This window comes from Tachysurus vachellii, chromosome 21 (genome assembly GCF_030014155.1).
Source record: "Tachysurus vachellii isolate PV-2020 chromosome 21, HZAU_Pvac_v1, whole genome shotgun sequence".
Classification (NCBI taxonomy): domain Eukaryota; kingdom Metazoa; phylum Chordata; class Actinopteri; order Siluriformes; family Bagridae; genus Tachysurus; species Tachysurus vachellii.
Genome location: NC_083480.1, coordinates 6264505 through 6287442, shown reverse-complemented (window position 1 = coordinate 6287442; position 22938 = coordinate 6264505). Strand labels below are relative to the sequence as shown.

Genomic DNA, 22938 nt, shown 5'->3' with positions numbered 1-22938 from the left:
TTAAGTTAAAAATATTTTTCTGTAAATGTGTGAAGTTTCACAGAAGATAAATCAGATGCCTGACCTGTCCCTGTTGAATTAGATGTTTTAGCTTACCTGAAGCACACAAGGATTTGAGTGCACAAACGCACACACACACGCACACAAACACACACACACACACACACACACACACACACACACACACACACACACATACCTGGCTTCTCTGAATATGGCAAGCTCTCAGGGTGCTGCCTGTGATATTTAATTCATTTGATGGTGTGTAGATGCCTCCTGAGTTCACACCATCCACGGTCAGAGAAAGACAGAGAAGAGAGAGAGGAAGACGAGAGAAGAGAGAGGAAAGAAAGATAATGATGGAAAAGGAAAATAAAAGAATATATTTGCTACATGTATAGTGAATACAAATAGAATAAAGCAACCTTGCTTACGTGGAAAAGAGTGACACAAAGAGAGATGGAAGGAGTGAGACAAAAACAGAGACAGGAGATAAAAATGAGATATGAGGAGATAAGTGTCTCTGCCAGAGACGCTGTAATGAATGATCGTCTCTTTCGTTCTGCTCGGCTCTCAGCCTCTCTCCAGCTAGCCTCAATTCACTCCATCAGCAAAATGAGTTAAGCCGTGTGTGTGTGTGTGTGTGTGTGTGTGTGTGTGTGTGTGTGTGTCCAGGTCAATTTCAGTGTGCTGTGTAGATAAACTCAACACCCAGGAGAGAATGGATGTTGTTTTAAAAGATATCCCATCTCCCAGAGAACACACGTAACCCAGTTCAACAGCATCTACTCTTCCCTCATGTTATTGTATTATATTAAGAGTGTGTAGTGAAGCCAGCTAATGCAGATTGACCAAACATGGGACTGAATTAAAGTGTTTTCTGATCTATAATAATCAAATCATTTCAAAGATTCACGTAAAAAAAAACAACCTATTTGCCATATTGAAATTTTTACTGCAGTGCTGCTGAATTCTTCAGTCTGATTGCTTAAAAGGTATTGATTTGTATTCTACAATGACAGCTCTTACTCATCTATTTTCTGCTTGCAAGGCCAATCACAGGGGTTTAAGGTGCTTTATCGATCTAATGCATGACCTGACCTAAAGCGACAACTCCATATCATCTAAGACTATAATAAACTTATAAAATTCTAACATTATATTTTCCACAGTCCTGTAATAAGGAAAGAATGAGCACTTACTGCTTAGCTTAGAAATGAATGTCTAAAGGTCATTGATAGAGTGATTTTTTCAGGACTTTTTAATTTAACATTTCTTTAGTTAGTTATTTTTTTGTGGTGTTAACTTTAAGAAAGAGAAAGAGAGGCTGGTGAGTGAATAATGCGAGGGTTAACATGAAGGATCTTGCATATCATTAAATGTAGCTATAAACTGATAGAAGGAACAAGTTGTTCTTTAATTCATTGTGGTGATAGAGGAATGAAACTCATGGTGGTTACACATCATACCACCTCGTCGTTGATTCTTTTGTTCGGAACAGCACAACCTCTCGTATTTAAGGCTTTTGATTTCTGGACCCCATCTAAAGAGTGTTCCTCCAGTTTTGTAAGACACGGCATATGGGAGTTAGCAGAGGTAAAAGGTCAGGAGAAACAATTTGAAAACTTGACTTTGTTTTCACTGCAAACTGCATCACAGGCAGGAGAGAGTGCATAAATCTTTACTGTCCCTTTAACTGTTGCTGTGAAGCAGCGGAGAAAGAAGGGGAAGAAGAAGACATAGAACAAGGTGACAAAGACAAAGAAGAAGAGGAAAAAAGACAAAGAACAAGCAGAGGATGAAGCAGATGAAAATGAGGAGGAGGAGGAAGAAGAGATGATGATGAAAGACAGAGGAAAACGAAGACAAAGAAGACAAAAAAAGGAAAAGAAGGAACTAAAGAAAAGCATCAGACATGAGAAGAGATGATGGTGCATGATAAATAAAAGCCTTTTCCAGTCCTGTCTGTGTATTTCATTAACAAACACAAGCACACCATTAAGACACGTGTAGACCAATGTGTGTAATTTATTAATGCATTTATTACAGTTTTAATATTTGTTTCCATCATTAGGCACAATATATGTATATGGAGGAAAGGTCAGGGCTCTAAAGGTTTGGTCTTCATGCCTGTTTCATATACCGGAGCAGAAAAGAATAACACAGCATGCTACAAAATGGCAGAAATCAAACTGTTGTTTTCACCCATATATGCAAATGTGTAGTTATCTGTGTGTTAGGAGAGAGAGAGAGAGAGTGAGGAAGAGATAGAGAGAGACAGAGAGAGAGAGAGAGAGAGAGAGAGAGAGAGAGAGAGAGAGAGAGAGAGAGAGAGAGACAGAGAAAGAGAGAGAGAGAGAGAGAGAGAGAGAGAGAGAGAGAGACAGAGAGAGACAGAGAGAGAGAGAGAGACAGAGAGAGAGAGAGAGAGAGAGAGAGAGAGAGAGAGAGACAGAGAGAGAGACAGAGAGAGAATGCATTATGCAGTGTTGTTTCTCAAATCAGTACCAGGCCCCAGATGGTTTGCATTTTTGCTCCTATTGGTGAGACAAAATGATCCAGTGCCTTTACTGACTTTTCAACTGATTGTGTATGAAGAGTGAACTCACACTCTCTACTACCTCAAATTTTAAGCCAGCCAAAAAGAGCTGATTCATTTTCCTAGTTCTTTCCTTATTATAATACAGGAAAAAAAAACATAAAATCAACTAAATGCATACTTTTTTATGTATAAAACAGATCCATCCATCCATCCATCCATCCATACATGTGCCCAATGTCCCTCCCACCCATCCATCCATCCATCCATCCATCCATCCAGCCACCCACCCACCCATCCATCCAGCCACCCACCCACCAATTCATCCATGCATCCATCATGTAGGTGTAGTATTATATTATAGTTATAATACTTTAGACACTTTTGAGACAATTAAGACACAGCTCTTGTGCATATCACTGCTATGTCTTAATCAGAACATTAAACTGTACATTCTGTGAGTTAGAAAAGCAAAAATGTCAACCATCTGGAGCAGAGGATATCAACTTGTGTCCTAGCAAAGTGTTTCTGTGGACAGAATTGAGTAGTTCAACCGATTAACGTCAGAAAAAACTCGGCATGTCCTCTGGAGTAGATCCTCTGTCGAGGTTTATCCAAGCACATGCTAAAGACAGTGAACCAGTGACTACATCCCAGTAGGGGTTTCACTGACTTTTCCATTTATACATTTTTTCCATTTCATTTGTCTTGTTTGTCGGTGATGAATTATTAATGGCAAAAAATGAAAAGAAAACCGTTGTCCCCATACAACCAGTGCTTATCTGAACCTCTGGAAACAAGGACCTGGACTGGAAGTTTGAGTTGAACATCCCAGGTCTGATGAGAACCGGTTTGTACAACACTGGCATAACCAGAAACATATAACAAATCATATCATAAAAGAAAGTACAAACTATATAGATGCAAATGGTAGCATGCATGTAAGTGCAGTGTGTCTGAGTTTCAATAAGACGTATGGTTCTTTTATCAGAATATCCAGAGTCAGTCTGGAAGCAGCAGCCTTGATCCAGACGTTGCCCTAGATGTCACCTTAATGCTGCAGATCAATAAGCTGATACTACCATCAATACTCCATTTCCTCACAATCCTCACATTTATTTCAGGCTTCTCAAAGCATGTCACTAGCAGAAGAAAAAATGACAGCAGAACAGCATTTCTACACTAAGACGTTTTGCGATTAGTAGTTCATAATAAAAGTATCTTTAAATACTAAACAGCATCACACAGATTTAATAGACCTGACAGAGATCAGTTCTCTAGCTCTGAGACACGATACGTTATTATTATTTCATTACCGTGAATGGGCTTCAGCTCAAGGTAAAAAGAAATTTGAGGTACATTATGAGGTACGTATGGAGATTTAATTCAAACTCCATCCTTTGTTCTTTTAGAGAAACTAAACCAACCACTGTGCGCCATGCACAAGGTCCTTAGCTGTAGCCATCTTCGACAACTTTAAAAACTCTTTCATAACCATTTCAGAAGTTCAGCACACTCTGAAGCACTCTGCTCTCTGTGACCATCTTTCCCATTTTGACATTTTGTAATATCATGGAACATTAGCTGACAAATTTTCCAGAGGTCATCAAATCATTTTCTAAAATGGTTCTTCTTCTGCAAGCGCTCTTTCAGCTATCAAGGACCATTTTTTTAACTAGAAAAAGGCTAAAAATGCTTCAGAAGAACAAAAACTCGCACAATATTTGCTACGAATAAGTGAGACGTCTCGTGACCGACTAGCGCTACACAGTCAGCGAAAAGTAACAATTTCAAACTAAAGATCTAAACCAACGATCATCGAGTTCAAACCGTAGTAGTATAGTGTCAGTTTTCAGTGGTCATCTCACAGTAGAGGCGTATGATATGTAAATAAATATTAGCCGTCTATTTCCCTGTAATATTTCACCAACCATGCAACTTTTAAGATCTCACAGATGAAAGATTAATTATACGCCTCACTCGCTATTCTATTACTTCACAACATTTCCACCATCACAAAACCCATTTCCAAAAGTGTTCTCCCGTGTACCGTGGACCAGACCGTAGCTTCAACCAGCCATGAAATGCTGTCGAGTAGTTTAACTGAAACATGCCTTTCCTCTGTGATTCTCAACACCACCACCATTCGAGTGGCTAGCTGATCCAATACGATCTAATCAACAGCATTCAATCTGCTGCAATCCCCCACTTTTAGATCAGGCCTTGACTTTATGTAACCTTTTATTTCATCAAACTAGAACACAATTTCTGTTGAAGCTATTTGGAAGGCTAGTCACGTGCTGAGTCATGCTACAGGTATAAAATGGTTATACTGTTTTGCTTTTTTTGAGCTGATATACTGTATCGTGTAGACTTTTCTGCTGATTGATATATAACAACGACTAAGCGATGTCGTGTGCTTTGTAGTAATAAAGGTAACAGTGCATGGCCATTTAACAATACGGTGATGCGGCAGAAAATGTTTGCAGACAGCAAAGAACAAATTCATTATGATTTCCGTTCGATATCCCTTTTCTTCGATTCACTTTAACGGTGCTGTTTGATAGCTAGATTTCTTCTTTTTTCTTTTTTCCTCCATGGCCAGGACAAGTCTTCAGGAGAGGACGCTTTCAGATCTCGCTTTCAGATCTCTCACCGCTTTCAGATCAGACACCCGAACAGACTCCATGTGGCATACTTTATTTTAATGGGAATAATGTTTTGCCTGACTTTTGGTATAATGACTGCCCTTTCTCCTTATTTCTCATGTCCTATTTTGTTTTAAATGCTGGGAAGCATGGAGGCTGCCTTGATTTGAAGGGGCTGGAGCGTCGGAGAGTAGATCAGGTGGCATCTGCCACGTTAAGACAGCTGGTCAGAGTCACAGTGTAGTTTAGATTAAGGAAAGGACGAGCGGAAGGGGTTGTGGTGCAAAACAAAACAAAAAACAGATCAAAGAGCCCACAGCGTACAGTTGAGCATAACAGAAAAAGACAACATACTTACGGGAATAAACACGAGGCACAGATAATATACAGATGTGCAAAATGTCTCTATGCAGTCCTTCTATAGAGTAAAGAGGGCAAAGTCAGGAAAACAGATATAGAGTAAGAAAGAAAGTAGAAAATAGTTACCAGTAGCCCTACTGCTGCGACTAATGTGCGTGCCTGAATATTATGCTAGTCTGAATGGTGTAGCTAACACACTCTCTACAGGAAAGTGCTACACTTAAGATGACATACAGTAAAATTAGTCTCTCAGTGCTAATTGTCCTTTTAGCAGGAAGAATATCTGTGGTCCAATTCAGAGATGTTACACTTGCCACAGGAAGAAGAAGATGAAGATGAAGAAGAAGAAGTCATCTTAGGAGTCTAAGGTTTGGTATCTGGGTGGGAAGGATGTATGATAAGGGTAAAGAGAAAGAGAAAGGGGAAAGATAAGTATCCTAAGACACAAGGGTTTGATCCGGGGCTTGAGTCGACTCAGTTTTGGGCTGGAAGGCTGGTGTGTGCTGCCAATGATTGAGAAGACGTTTGTGGTGACTGGCGGGTCTCTGGAACTGCTTGGGTTATGGAGAGCTCTCCAAAGAGGCTGCAGAGAACGACAGAAAAAAGAGAGGGCGGTTGAGAAAAATAAGAAACATACATAAGACAGAAAGGATAAGGTGAATAAAATGAAAGAAAAAAGAGGAACGAAGAGGAAAAAGCCAAGCACAAAGGAGCGTAGGGAAATGACACGAGGGATTAAGGGAGATGGAGCGGAAGAAGGGAAATTAGATGTAAAATACCAAATACAGTTTGAGGAAATGGAAAGAGGCAACAATGAATACAGGCAGAGAAGAAGAAAGCCAAAAGAACAAGCATTAAGAATTTAGTCAATTTAAAAAAAAAAAAAGAAGAGCAGAGGAGAGAACAAAGAGAACATACACTTTATATGGCACTTGCTGTGGTAAATCAATACAACTACTGTATAGTTCACCGCTAGCACAAGACAATGTCAACGAACCCGGCACCCTGCTGACTCACCTGCCCAGAGTCACACATCGAGGCATGACCCATCTGACACTCAGCAACATTACAAGTCCAGATATGCCCAATAAAATTCCCACCATCTGGGGACCATCCTAATGTTTATCTCACAATATAAGAACTCGACATATTAAAATTAAAAGTATATCGGTGCTTATACGCTCTGTAAGAACATGCACTGCCTCGTGGCTACACAGAAAAAAAACAGGGCAAGCGTTTGAAATCCATTACCATGGAGAGTCCTGACAAGCTGTCAGAGCATCACAAGCCCTCCATCTCATGCAGGAACACATGAGCAGGTGGTGCGAGTGGCTGACTCTGGAGTTTTTTTTTTTGGGTCGATCATGAATCCTTGAATCAAGGTCAAAAATATTCAGCTCCACGCCTGGAGACATGCCAACATGACAGCTACCATTTGCATGCAGACACTATGGCATGACTGTGGGAGGAAGTGTTGGGTTAAAAGTGGTAATGGGAAGTTGGGAGGAATTAAAAAAAATACTCCTTCATTCTTCCTGTCAGTGAAGAGCTTTCAAATACCGAGTCTGTCTGACTGACATTATGAACCATTACTGGAATAATAATATCCACCGTGTCCGTTTCTCCCGTACCCACCGCTTAGACCGAAGACAAATTTCTTTCTTGATCGGCATCGTAAATCAAGTGAAAGGATTGAGAGAAATTGTCCACTTCTCTTTGACCAACCCCCTCGAGCCAGAGGACACACTCCAGTCTCCTTCACCCCACTGACTCCATCCTCAAACAATGTGATTTACTCATAATGGAACACAGACAGAGTCGGCACAGCTCATGTGTTTCGCATTACACGCCTGCTTTTTATGTTTCCTCTGAAAACAAAGGATATTTATCACTGTAACCTTCTTCTGACAAAATTTATAGTGTAATAAAATATGAAGAAGATAGAGGGTGAGATCTTTTTCTCGTTTCTTGCTCCATACTGTCTCTCCTCTCAGCCCTGGTGGAAAAGATAGACTGGATTCAAATGAATTACAGATGAGACACCCTCAGAGTGAGAAGGAGAGAGTGTGTGTGAGAGAGAGAGAGAGAGAGAGAGAGAGAGAGAGAGAGAGAAAGAGAGACAGACAGACAGACAAAATCCAGGAGAGAGCTCTGGAGAAGAAGCTGGAGGCTACCTATGCATTCCTAATTAGTTTGTACGTCTAGCAGTAAATTCCAGCTCGGACTGTTTCAAGCCTACTTTCTCTCTGCTGAATTCTTAGCTGAAAACTTTCTTGCAGCGTGGCTGACAGATTTGCCTTTGTAGTGGCTGAGGAGCTCATTGATTGGAAGACCTGCTAGTATTTTTTAGTGGCGTTGATCCACTGCGGCTTCTGGTTCGGCAAAAGGCCCGGGGCTGTGCTTGAGAACTCTGAAGCAGAAGCCTCACTATAGGTGTGTTACAGTTAAACACTGTTACTGTATGATGACCAAGTCAGGAAAGAAGACCAAAGTCAGGTGCTGAACTGAGATGCTAATTTATTAAGAAAAAAGGAACACTGGAGCTCATATAATATAATATATATATATATATATATATATATATATATATATATATATATATATATATATATATATATAACATAATACACATAATTTATTCTGGAAAATAAATAAATAATATATATATATATATATATATATATATATATATATATATATATATATATATATATATATATATATATATATATATTTATTCTGGATAAATAAGACAAATAATATATATATATATATATATATATATATATATATATATATATATATATATATATATATATATATATATATATATAACATAATACACATAATTTATTCTGGAAAATAAATATATATATATATATATATATATATATATATATATATATATATATATATATATATATATATTATTTGTCTTATTTATCCAGAATAAATTAAGTGTATTATGTTATATATTAACCGTAACACACCTACAGTGAGGCTTCTGCTCACTATATCGCACTATATAGTGTGATCCGCTGTATTATACGGGCAACACAAAAAATGAGTAAATAAAGAACACGTAACCACGGTTTAATTGTTCTTTATTTTTATTTTTTTATTTTAATATGAATAAAGGATGAGGAGGAGCTTCTTCCAACAGGTAATTCAGGCCCTCAACCAGGACAACACTAAGAACTCAGACTTTTCTCGACTATACAACACACACTAATGGATATTTTTGCACAGCGTTTATTGCACTACAACTGCACACGTGCATTTTATCCATGACAGCCACACAGTCGCACACCTGATCTGCTTTCATGTAAAAATAAGCCGTCTTTCAACCAATCAGGATGGAGGATTCAGACAGACCATGGACTAATGCACTTCTACAGTACATACAGGTCATTTATTTTAAATAGCGTGTGGGTTGTGAATCCCAGTCATTTCATATAAATGGCATTATTAAATAGAGACAATATAAATATATTATGAGAAATTATAAGAAATAAGACTTGACATTTATTTAAGCAACAATGCCGTATAAGAATAAGCGTCCTGTGGACACTCGAAGTTCTGCATTTCTAAGACACAGTTTGTTTTAAATAAAGAACTATTAAAGCAGTTTCATGGTGCTTATGATCACCTGGTGTAAAGTAGACAGTTTTCTTTCAGCCATTTTCACCTCAAACTATTTTCTTTTCACCTCACATCGATTTCAGCTTTTTCATAATTTGACTCTGGCCTTTCAGGTGCTGTTACACTAATAAATAATATAATTTTTTATTGACATTTCATATATAAATATATATATTTACTGGCACATAGATGCAAGTCCAAATAACCATTTTTCGCTTGTAAATACAACTACAAAAACTCATTTCAGCAGTGAGCTTTGCCTATTATAGAGTTTTGTTGGCGTCACCAAATGCAATTCAGCTCAACTTCATTGAAATGCACTCAAATACAAAGAATATCACAGTTTTTGGAACTAATTTAGAACTAATGGAGTCTAATTTCTGGTACAAAAACACAAGAATCTGTTTTTCTGCTACTGTGTACGTTTGAAGCATCAATTAGTTTTAAAACCGTGATCGAGTGATCAGTGATACTATTTGATTTGTTCAACACATCGACGGTCCTCACGTTGATAGTTCATGAAAGAGCACTCGCTTCAAACCTGCTCCAAGAACAAGCTGCACTGTTTGTTCTAGTTTAAGAGGAGAAACGAGACCTTTATAGCATTGTGCTTGGTGTCACGCCTCAGTCCTCACCGAAGTACATTGAAATCTGCCCATTTCCCATCAGTGCACACATAACAGGACAACGTTCCACACACAACTTGTGATCTGCTCGTGTTTGGGTTTAAATAGGTCGTCCTGTTCTCCTTTTAGTGCGTTCTTTACCTTGCCCTGGATTCTGATAACAAACAAAAGAGGGAAGTTGTTCAAACAAAGCAGCTCATCAGCATAACCCTCAGAAGTTATGTAAAGAGATCTATTTATGCAGACGGTCTGATTCTCGTTACTGACGCTCACACCAGTCTCAGCCACTTCCTTCCCCTGCTCGCTCGCTTCCTCTCCAGCCGGGCTGCATATAGGAAGTGATGAGGAGAAGGAGTGGGAAGAAAGGAAGCCACATCATTCCTACTGCTTGCCTTCGCTCGCACCCGGCGTCTTTAAGAAGAACAAGAACGGCTGAATAAATCGCTCCACGTTGCACCGTAATTTAACATTTCACAACGTTTTAGCAATTAAAGTCTTTTCTCTATTTAATCTGAATAAGATAAATGCACTGAACTCTTTTTGCCCACATCATTCACATATACTCAAGGTCAAGTTCTTTTTATGAACAGTCGCTTCATCACAGCTGAATGTACTCCATTACACCTATTAGATTCACCTGAAATGACGGAAAAAGACTCTTTAACAGTAAAACACTCCAACTTTACTAATGCTGTACACAAAAAAAAAAAAAAAAAAAAAAAAAATATATATATATATTTACAGATAAACAGTAAACAGATATGCTAGAGTTTTTGCTTTTCTTCCCTCAAGCTGCAATTTTAATTATTAAGTGTGTTTCTAAAGGGTTAAAAAAACTGGGGGGAGAGAGACAGAGAGAGAGAGAGAGAGAGAGAGAGAGAGCGCTTAGGTACCTAGCTTGATTTAATAAGTAGCTCGTCATTTGTCCTCGAATGGAAACAAGCACACAGCTTCATCAGAATAGAATAAAACAGAATAAGATTTAACGGCTAAAAAAGCTTCACTGTCCGTTAAAATTGTAGGTTTTATTCGTTCACACAGGGCTGGATTTAAAGTTGGGAAAAGAGTTTTAAAGTTTGATACATATCCAGGGAACATTATTCACATACAGAAATACTTTACACAGAAGCCTGATTTTTTGTGCACAATGACCCGTATGCTGTTCGTGTCTAAGAAGCTTTCTCACTTTTCTCCTGTGTAGAGCTCCATACATACCATGAGAGATTTCAGTAGCATCTAAACCACCATATTAAAATAAGATCAATTAAAAACGCACACACACACACGCACACACACACACAATAAAGAGATAACAGAAAACACTGATAAACTAAAGTGATGAAGCATTTTTTATGTCAAAGTCAGTTTGAAGGTCCTGGAAAGGGAGTTCACGCCTCTCTGAGTAAGCACTAGCAGGCGTTCGGGGGATAAATGATCACAGGTTGTGGGAGGGAACTAGAGTGCTGAGGTAGTGTTGAGTGTTGAGGGAATTATCCAGTCATGCAGATCAGATGTTTATGTTCATGTTCATGTTCACATCAAACCACAGAATGGGGAAAAATTTGATATCACATATGACTCATGGCTGGTTTGAGTATTTCATAAACTGCTGATCTCCTGGGATATTGATGTATGACAGTCTCTGGAGTTTACTTAACAACAGCTAGTGAATAGAATTGACAGTGATGACAGAATGACCAGTCTGGACACTAAAATAAGCACTCTTTACAAACGTCGTTAGTAGAAACGTATCTCAGAACACACAAAATGTCAAACCTTGAAGAGAATAGGCTACATTCAGGAAAAGGACCACATCAGATTCCACTTCTATTAGCCAAGAACAAGAATATGATGCTATCGTTTACATCTGCACCTACTGAAATCCTCAAACCAGCTAGTCTGGCACCATCAACCGAGCCAGTGAGCTTCTTTTCCTCCATACTCTGATTGCTGTGAACACTAACTGTCCTGTATTCGCATGATTTTATAGACTCTTCTGCCACCACATGATTGGCTGACTGCATAATTGCCTGAATGAGAAGGAGTACAGTGGTCAGCGGTGAGCGTGTATTAGCAGCCGAATATATCGAACGTCATGAATAATGATTCATATTCCATCTTTAAGTGTCTGTTTTCCGGAAAACACCACTGATACCTGTATACCAGAGCTCCCGATAATAATGTCAGCAGGCCAAAAAAAAAAACAAAAAACGCATGATGAAGCCATTTGCACTAAGAACAAGATATATTTGCATGTACACAGTATCAGTTCTGTGCACACTTTTTGTTGAAGCCATGATGTACAGAAAGTGTAGGGCTTAGGGGTGAAAAATAGGTTCTGCAGTAGAAGCGTCAATGATTCGTATGATTATTTATTTAATAGTGTTTCTATATTTTGTGTGTATTCATGTGCTGAAATACCATCAATACAATACAAACTCTGAATCCTTACTCAGCAGGTCAGCAAATGCTAATGTTAATACCGCACCTTAGCCACAGTTCTATAGCTTAGCCGATTTTCTTCCTTCTTCTCTTTTCCCTGTCTCATAAACTAAGCATGCGAGAGTGTGGTGCAGGGAGCGAGGAAATGAAACGTGGCTCGAACAAAGAGCTGGAGTTACGTTCTCCGCTGTATAAATAGGTTTAAAAGAAATGGGATTTATGATAAAACTGAGAGTACATAGTGCAACCTAATTTGCCAGCTTCATTGTAAACACTAACAAAAACAAAGAGAGAAGAATAAAAGCTGACACTCAGGGAGTTCGGGATGACAGAAGCTGGAATCAGGTCTGAGAAGGAGGAAGCTTTACTTCCTGTGATTTATTGGTGCAGTTCTTACTGTAGTCGCCTGTGCATGGAGCCAGGATTTGTCTGATGCTGGTAAATAACTGCTTTCCACTGAAACTACGCTTTTATTTTCTCATGATTAACCTGCATATCCTGACCTCCAGCTGGTGATTAACGGCACTCCATTAAATCCTATTAGACGCCATTATCAGAAAGCAAGACCTTTTGCAGAGAGAGTTAGAAATGTTGATCGGGTTTATTTTGGAATGCTGGAGTATATGTGGAGTGTGTGTGTGTGTGTGTGTGTGTGTGTATACCACAGTGCTGATAAATGTTACGTTCTGATTGGTCAGAAGGGGTTGACTAATTTTCCATAACAGTGGCTCGGACATGTTAGTGCACTCGTTTTAATATATTATCATTTAGTGTATGTAGTAACAACATAGAGAGGAGATCGTAGTCAATAGATATTACTTACAATTTTTTAAAACCTTTACTTTTGCAAATAAGCTGGTACATATGTTTAACATGACAAAAAAGCAACAAATTAAGCTGTAGTCTTGGCAAAATAAAATAAAAAGTTTGGGAAACTAAATGCTGTTCTCAAATGCTTGTTTGTGTTTGGACCCATTTTATAGACACTATATGGACCATTAAGGGAGTGTGTGTGCGTGTGTGTGTGTGATTGTGCCCTGAGATGGCTGGCATCCAGTCCATGGAGTACTCTGCCTTGGGCCCCAGGTCTCCTGTGATTTTCCAGAGTTGCAGAGGCCCAGCAGGATAAGCAGTGTAAAGGATAAATGAATGATGGATATAGAATAGAAGAAGCCTTTGTTTTGTCACACATACAAAACTATAATATAGCACAGTGAAATGCTTTTTTTTCCACATATCCCAACTTTGGAGGTTGGGGTCAGTAAGCAGGGTCAGCCATGATACAGTACCCCTGAAGCAGTGAGGGTTAAGGGGCCTTGCTTAAGGGCCCAACAGTGACAGCTTGGCAGCACTGGGGCTTGAACCCTGATCCGCAACCCAGAGATATGTACCATTCCATTTTTAAAAGAAAAGCTATGAGAAGGCAAAACAAATTTATTTTATTTCTTATAGGAAACAAGTTAATATGTAAGGCATAACAGAATGGCACAATAATCTAACATAACAAAAAGGAAAATAAGGTAATAATCCCTGTTCAAAAGTTTGCATACCTTTAGTTCTTAATATGGTGTATTGCCCCCTTTAGTGTTAATGATGACATGCAGTCTTTTGTGTGCATGAGGTCCCTAATTCTCTCAGGTGGTATAGCTGCCCATTCTTCTTGGCAAAATGCCTCCAGTTACTGAACATTTTTTGGTTATCTTGCACAAACTGCATATTTGAGATTCCTCCAAAGTGGCACAATGATATTGAGGTCAGGAGTCTGTGATGGCCTCCAGAACCTTCACCTTTTTCTGCTGTAGCCATTGGCGGGTCAACCTTGCCTTGTGCTTTGGATCAATGTCATGGCGAAACATCCCAGAGCGTCCCATGCGCAGCTGTCATGCTGAAGAATGCAAATTGTCTGCCAGTAATTTTTGATAACATGCTGCATTCATCTTGCCATCCTTTTTTTACTAACTTCCCTGTGCCACTGGAGCTCACACAGCCCCAAAACATGAGATCAGCCAGCATGCTTTACAGTGGGGATGGTGTACTTTTCACCATTGGTCATGTTGACTTCTCCCCAAACATAGGGTTTTTGGTTGTGACTATAAAGTTCAGTTTTGGTCTCATGACTCCAAATAGCTCTGTTCCAGAAGCTGTGTGGTTTACAGTATCTACGTGCTATCTGGGGTACTGAAGGTGAGCCTTTTTGTGCCATGGGAGCAGTACCGGCTTTCTCCTGGCAACTCGAGCATGCAGGTCATTTGTGTTCAAGTACAGTACTTCCTTATTGTGCTCCTTTAACCGAACAAGAGCATTTTTTTCCAGACCAGACTGTATTTGTCTCAAAACTGTTTGTGGGATTTTCTTGACCCTGACTTAGTATCAACGGAACCGCTTTTTTTCCCACCTCTTTGTCAGAGTTGAACAGCACTGACTGGTATTTTCAAGTGTTGAGATATCTTTTTATATCCTTTTCCTGCTTTATAAATTTCAACTACCTTATTATGCAGGTCCATTGGCAGTACTTTTGTCTTCCCCGTGGTGCAGTATCCAGCCAAGTCAGTGCATCATCTCATGAGCTGAAAACTCACTGACTGTTTACGCACAGACACTAATTACAATTACAATAAGTCACATGTGTGGAAACTGCTATTTAATAGCCATTTAAACCTCTGTGTGTCAACCTGTGTGTTTATAATGTGGCTATATCTGTAATGAGTCTGTCTGTGTTTCTGCCCTGTTTCTGTCTGCTGTCTTTCCCTGTTGTTAATTGTTTGCTCCGACCACTCATTGGTTACCACGGACATTAATTGAACTCCATCTCTCCTTCAGGTGTGTTGTCTTTGTCTCTGATTGTCTCTGCTTTGTCATTGGTTCCTGTCAGTTATATATACTCTGTTTGCTCACTTCCCTGTTGCTAGTCGTTGTCTATATGTTTGTGTTCCTGTCTCCCGTTAGCTCTGTGTGTTGCCTAGTTTTTCCTGTCTGTTATCTGCTTCTTGTCTTGGTTCATTAAAACGTTTCAACTGCATTTGGATCCTCACTCGCCTTTGTCCTGCAGCGTGACAATATCAAGGATATGTAAACTTTTGATCAGGGTTGTTTAGGTGATTTCAGTTATCATTAGGCTTTAAAAAGGAGTCAAACAACTATATTAGTTATATATTATTAGTTATATTTTCCAAATAAATGTCAATGTTTAACAATTTCTTTCAGGGTATGCAAACTTTTGAGCACAACTTTATATGGACCATCTAAGATCATGGGGGCGGAGCTTCATGACCTGTGCAGGAATCATTTAAATACTGGACTCACCTAGCCATTATAGACCTGATCTTAGGAAAATAAACAACCCAGACAGATTTAATATTATATGATCCATCTTTTAGAGACAACATGGAAAAGACAAAACAAATATTGGTTTCACTTTTTTTGGAAGGAGTCTCCAGTGTCAGTGTCAGTGTTGACAGTCTAATGAGAGGCTGTTAAGAGGACTGATTACAGGCGTTATAATGTAAGTTATTAGAGGAACTACAGTATCTCGTTTCGAGGAAAGTTTGCAGATGTTTTGCAACTATAAATAAATCACTCACTCACTCACTCATTTTCTACCGCTTATCTGAACTACCTCGGGTCACGGGGAGCCTGGATACACCCTGGACGGAGTGCCAACCCATCGCAGGGCACACACACACACACACTCATTCACTCACACAATTGACAATTTTCCAGAGATGCCAATCAACCTACCATGCATGTATTTGGACCGGGGGAGGAAACCGCAGTACCCGGAGGAAACCCCCGAGGCATGGGGAGAACATGCTAACTCCACACACACAAGGTGGAGGCTGGAATCGAACCCCCAACCCTGGAGGTGTGAGGCGAACGTGCTAACCACTAAGCCACCGTGCCCTCTGTGATTAAATTGTGATTCTTTAATTAATTAAAAATGACACTCATTGGCAAATTGCAGGAGTGTAAAAGGAATAAAAGGTTCTCAAAATATCGTTATTGCAAAAATATTCAACTTGGAATATTGTGCCACATACTGGTAAATTTTCTTACAACAGCAAAACCCAGTTGCGTTGTATTCCATGCACAATTTCCAATAACACATAACAAATAAAATTTACAAATCAAATCTGTTATTATGCTCTAGGAAATATACCCTTGCAAGAAGAAGGGCATTAGAAGATGCAGTAGAGCGCATGCAGGAACGGATAACAAGGAAAGTGGAAAGTGTGAGCACACAGATAAGGGCTAGGTTGTATTCCCTAATGTGGTTCTGAGTATAGATTCTCAGCTCCTGCTCAGAGGACTACTGCATTTATATTTCAGTGTAAAAATAGCTCCCGTGATAATTTATTTAGCCTGAACAAGCCTGCCTGCATTGTGCTCCTGGAAAATGGCTTCTCTCATACCCAGATCATCAGAAAACTCTCTCATACCTCCCGTTACTGTTTCCTCCCAGAATTAGCTCCACATATTGTGCTAATGACATCACATTAGCAAAGCTGTGTAACGAACTGAGGTTGTGCCTTTGTTCTCAGTCTCTGCTAGAAAAAAAAAAACACTTTGATAAGCAAAATAATATCATTCACACCTTTGCAGAACTTTCTATTTGCCAGGAGCAATTACATTACACATTAATAAAAATGTAATCAACAGTTTCTTCTCGCTAGGATGGTAAGACTAAGTGGTGCAAAGCAGGGTGAACTGGCTTGAGCTAATCTGTGAGCTCATTAGTCTTACATCTGTGAAAGAAAAAAAAACTCTCAAAAGAGTCCTAAAATGTGACAAATCTGCACTTTTAGTGGCAGCGATCCATGTCAGACAGGAAATGGGTCCAGGAAGGAATCCTAATGTTTTGACTGCATGCTGCATCTCCATAACCTTGAGATTTATTGGTGAATAATGACTCGGCTCTGTGAGATGCCTTTGCTCTTATGGGGGAAAAATCCCCATGTTTTCTTTTCAGTGGATTCCCAAATTACTGGTCTAATATTATTCATATTCACTGACAAAGAATGACAGTGCAGATGGTGCACACAGTGCAATAAATGAAGAAGTATTGAATATAAAAAAAAGATTAAGAGCTTTAAGAGACGAAGGTTTATCAGCAAAAACGTATTTTTGTATCCTCAAACTTGTTAAAGGTTGATGGATGGGCTTCCCATTTCCCCTTGATAATGCTAATGTTATATTTCGAAATAGATCTAATCAGCAACAAGAAACTAGGTCATGATCAAACAAGTAAACAAGTCTTTGAGTTTAAGTCAGGAAACATCTATAAACATGTCCCAATGTCTTAGGGGCAGTAAAGGTAATATTATATATTAAGTAATATTAACAGCTAATCAAGTTCCTGATAAAAAGATCAGATTGTATCTTTATCTCAAAATGCTGCACTGCGCTTTCCCTCTAGAGCACCGCACGACCCAGGGCTTGTTGGGGAACTGAACTCTAAGGTCCTGTAATTAAAGCAGAAAGCAATTCATCACTCAACTAGTCTGGGAAAAAGTAAGGATTTGTCTAAGAGTGTGGGTGTTGGAATTTGGGCTGAGTCATTTTGGCAGATTACAAGAACCCCTCTTCCTTAACTACCCCATCCCTTTTTTGTTTGTTTTTTAAGAGGCAGGAAATTCTACTTAATTCCAGTTTAAATCTAATTATCCAGGATCTGAGTAAGAAAGGACTGTACACCACATGGCTAAAAAATAATAGAAAGCATACTGCAAGCAAATGAAGGACAACAGAAATGGTGACAAGTTTAGTTTAAATTACGTGATTTTACTCATTGTCTCTCTGGATTGGGTCTGCTGGTGTATAAATCCCATCCTACCCCGTGGTTCTTCTTCAAACTGCAGAAACTCGAGTGTCCTCACTGAGCCCTGACTCTGACTCAACCCCACTGAACACCTTTGAGATAAACTGGAACACAGACTGAACCCCAGACCTCCTCACTTTCACTCTGACTCAACCCCACTGAACACCTTTGAGATAAACTGGAACACAGACTGAACCCTAGTCCTCCTCACTCTCACTCTGACTCAACCCCACTGAACACCTTTGGGTTGACCTGGAACACAGACTGAACCCCAGACTTCCTCACTCTCACTCTGACTCAACCCCACTGAACACCAGGTGTATAAATCCCATCCTAACCATATGTGGTTCTTCTTCAAACTGCAGAAACTCGAGTGTCCTCACTGAGCCCTGACTCTTGACTCAACCCCACTGAACACCTTTGGGTTGAACTGGAACACACACTGAACCCCAGACCTCCTCATTATCACTCTGACTCAACCCCACTGAACACCTTTGTGATGAACTGGAACACTGACTGAACCCCAGACCTCCTCACTCTCACTCTGACTCAACCCCACTGAACACCTTTGGGATGAACTGGAACACAGACTGAACCTCAGACCTCTTCACTCTCACTCTGACTCAACCCCACTGAACACCTTTGGGATGAACTGGAACACTGACTGAACCCCAGACCTCCTCATTCTCACTGTGACTCAACCCCACTGAACACCTTTGGGTTGAACTGGAACACAGACTGAACCCCAGACCTCCTCACTATCACTCTGACTCAACCCCACTGAACACCTTTGGGTTGAACTGGAACACAGACTGAACCCCAGACCTCCTCACTCTCACTGTGACTCAACCCCACTGAACACCTTTGGGTTGAACTGGAACACAGACTGAACCCCAGACCTCCTCACTATCACTCTGACTCAACCCCACTGAACACCTTTGGGTTGAACTGGAACACAGACTGAACCCCAGACCTCCTCACTCTCACTGTGACTCAACCCCACTGAACACCTTTGGGTTGAACTGGAACACAGACTGAACCCCAGACCTCCTCACTATCACTCTGACTCAACCCCACTGAACACCTTTGGGTTGAACTGGAACACAGACTGAACCCCAGACCTCCTCACTATCACTCTGACTCAACCCCACTGAACACCTTTGGGATGAACTGGAACACAGACTGAACCTCAGACCTCCTCACTATCACTCTGACTCAACCCCACTGAACACCTTTGTGATGAACTGGAACACAGACTGAACCCCAGACCTCCTCACTCTCACTCTAACTCAACCCCACTGAACACCTTTTGGGTTGAACTGGAACACAGACTGAACCCCAGACCTCCTCACTATCACTCTGACTCAACCCCACTGAACACCTTTGTGATGAACTGGAACACTGACTGAACCCCAGACCTCCTCCCTCTTACATCACCAGTGTCTGATCTCACTAATGCTCTTGTAGCTGAATGAACACAAATCCACACAGACTCACTCCAACATCTAGTCGAATACCTTCACAAAAGAGAACAGAAGAGTGGAGCACATTATCACAGTAAAGAGGAATAAATCTGGACTTTAGCGAGTACATATGGATGTAATAGTCAGGTGGCTGCATACTTTTGTACGCTTTACAGTGTACACAAAAATAAGGTCCCAAACCTCAAAACTGAAGTGAGATCACAAACTTTTTGGACAGCCATCAGCACTCATTAGATTCTGTGTACATTATGAATCACATTAGCGACTGTCAACTATGTAGGTCGCATCACAAGAGTGTTTGCCAAGCAACTAAATGATAAATATTAATACCAAGAGTGCATATGGACTCTGGGGACCGAATGTCGCCATGACGACTTGCTTCCTTCCTTCTCTGAAATGTCGGCTGCTCATCACCTCCTATCAGCGGAAAAAAGTGTCACCATCAGCCAACGACATCAACCTGAGTGCATTCTATAAAGAGCTAGGGCTGAAATAGTTTGAGAGGGTGATCACACTCACTGGTACAACAACCATAGAAAAAACCCACACAGCTCTACGATGTTCAGGAAGTCAGGACTTTTTGAAATTTAATAAAACAAGTTGCCTGATCAGACACCCACTTGCTTCTGAATCATGAAGAGATGTATCTTTATGGCTAACTCAGCTGCTCCTTATTCCTCCCACAGCCATGAGTACATGAACTGTTAGTTCAGCAAACACACCACTGTGTACTGGAAAAATGGCAATTCTGACCAGGGGCCAGGGGGATTAAGGTAAAAATGATGACTCACTTACAGAGCAAATGTCTGCTAAACAAAGACATAAAGTGGAAAAAATGGCAGGAAAAGGAAGAATGTGAAAGAGTGAAAGAAGACCCTGAAAGAGAGAGAGAGAGAGAGAGAGAGAGAGAGAGAGAAACACAGAGTGAAAGAGAGAGAGAGAAAAACTGAGAGAGAGAGAGAGAGAGAGAGAGAGAAAGAGAGGGAGAGAGAAACACTGAGAGTGAACGAGAGACTCTGAGAGAGAGAGGGAGAGAGAGAAACACAGAGTGAACGAGAGACTCTGAGAGAGAGAGGGAGAGAGAGAAACACAGAGTGAACGAGAGACTCTGAGAGAGAGAGGGAGAGAGAGAAACACTGAGAGTGAACGAGAGACCCTGAGAGAGAGAGAGGGAGAGAGAGAAACACTGAGAGTGAACGAGAGACCCTGAGAGAGAGAGGGAGAGAGAGAAACACAGAGTGAACAAGAGACTCTGAGAGAGAGAGGGAGAGAGAGAAACACTGAGAGTGAACGAGAGACCCTGAGAGAGAGAGAGGGAGAGAGAGAAACACAGAGAGTGAACGAGAGACCCTGAGAGAGAGAGGGAGAGAGAGAAACACAGAGTGAACGAGAGACCCTGAGAGAGAGAGGGAGAGAGAGAAACACAGAGTGAACGAGAGACTCTGAGAGAGAGAGGGAGAGAGAGAAACACAGAGAGTGAATGAGAGACCCTGAGAGAGAGAGGGAGAGAGAGAAACACAGAGAGTGAATGAGAGACCCTGAGAGAGAGAGGGAGAGAGAGAAACACTGAGTGAACGAGAGACTCTGGGAGAGACAGAAAGTGAGAGATAGCACAAAGGAAGTGTCCCAGTTATCTCTTACAATTAAAAACTGCTAGGTGCTCTGGGAAAACTCAGTGAAGCCGTGATCGAATGTGAAAACAATTTTCTCTTTACACGTCTGCAATAACCGTTCCATTCGTGGGAAGCGGGAGTCACTGATGTTTCTCACTTCAGCTGTAACAGAAGATGAGGAGGGGGAAAGCACACAAAAGGGAAATGAGTCAGTTGTGTTTAATCGTTCTTCAAAAAGAAATCCAACATGCAGCAACAAACAAGTCCAACAAATAAGCCAATTCATTCACGGGATTTAAGTTTCGCTTCCAAACACAGCTAACCACACAAGACAACAGATGTGGGCAAGCCAGGAGATGTAGACTAGCACTGGCACTCTCTCTCTCTCTCTCTCTCTCTCTCTCTCTCTCTCTAATCAGCCCTGACACAAAGCATACTGTACTGAACAGCACAACAGACCAAGCCCATTAGATCCACACACACAACACAACTCAACACTGCAGAAGGTAAATCAATTGAAATATTAGGTTTTAAGCTGGGATGCTGCCACACGGTTATCCGTGTGTGAAGTGTGTCGACACATACGTGTGCTGTATTTTTATCTATCCACGGTTTACAAATATCATTTGTCATCATCCACTTTTCACCACAGGTCTCTTGTTGTCTTTTCCCCTCGGTTGCACCCAGTAAAGGTGAGGACAGGTGGTCACAGTGCGGAAGGAAAAAAAAACTGCAAAGGTTTCATTCTTCATTAGGGGAGGAGAAAATTAAATTGTCTTCACAGCTCAGGAACGCAACAGTCCGCCATGTGCACAGTGGCAAACACACCTCCGCTTATATCCGTGGCATTTATGTATGAACTTGTCAGAAAAGCCAGAGAAAATTAGAAAGTGGGCTTTTTGAGTCATGCACCGGAGAGTATTTACTCAGCAGTGCAGCAGGTAGCTCCAGGGTCCAGAGATTGGAGTAATGTCTGGGCGTTCACATGACCTTACCATGTCCATGTGGGACTGTACACAAAAGCTATGCTAAATGTTAATGAGTGTCTGAACTTGTGTGAGTGGTTCCATGTGGAAAAATGTCCCATCCCATCCAGGGTGTTTTCCCACCCAGTGTTTTAGGGACAGACTCCTGATCTTTGCAACCTTGACCAAAATGAATAACTCTTCGTCATTCTCAGCTTTTCACCAAGAAGCTGCTTTCAAAGTTTAGTCAAATAAAAATAGACACGTTGTCTGACATGCAATCCAAGACAAACCCGATAGCAGGAGAAATGACTCATGCCTATTTCGCAGATAGCAGCCTGCCTGAAGGAATTCTGTAGTCAGCTGCAAGGTTAAACATTCTACCTTTTTCTGGACAGCTCATAACTGAATGTCTCCATACGTTTCATTGACAGAAACAGAAACTTCATACCTAATGGACCTGCAGACACACTAGAGTTATTTCATTATCAGGACAGCAGGACAGCTGCTGACAAAGCAGACACTCTGTTAGATGATACCCAGAACCTCATTGTTCACACGGGTCTGTTCATGAAAAATGGACTTGTCTGGGCTCGCCGCTTCTGACAAATCTTGTTGTTCAGGCTTTTGTAATTGCAGCCACCACTGGAGATCTTAATCAAGGTTTTCGAGAGGATGGAAGAGGCTGCCGTGACAAGCGTTTAAGAAAGGTTTTTCTTCTCCCAGCTTGATGCAGAATGTTCAAAATGGCAAACCATCTTCTGGCCAAGCTGCAATTAGAGTGGCACTTTAGGTTATTGCAGT

General features: G+C 40.6%; 1 protein-coding gene across 5 annotated transcripts in view; it reads right to left on the bottom strand.

The window, feature by feature from the left end:
- Positions 1 to 2857: 2857 nt before the first annotated feature.
- Positions 2858 to 22938, bottom strand: part of samd12 (sterile alpha motif domain containing 12) — a 103007-nt gene continuing 82926 nt past the window's right edge. For 3 of the 5 annotated variants that reach the window (XM_060897002.1, XM_060897003.1, XM_060897006.1), the window contains one exon: positions 2858 to 6130. In XM_060897002.1, the coding sequence (XP_060752985.1) occupies positions 6022 to 6130 (109 nt within the window). In that variant the 3' untranslated portion in view covers positions 2858 to 6021. Of the gene's footprint in view, positions 6131 to 21099; positions 21332 to 22938 lie in introns of those variants that run through there. The other 2 variants (XM_060897005.1, XM_060897004.1) reach the window with 2 other exon arrangements.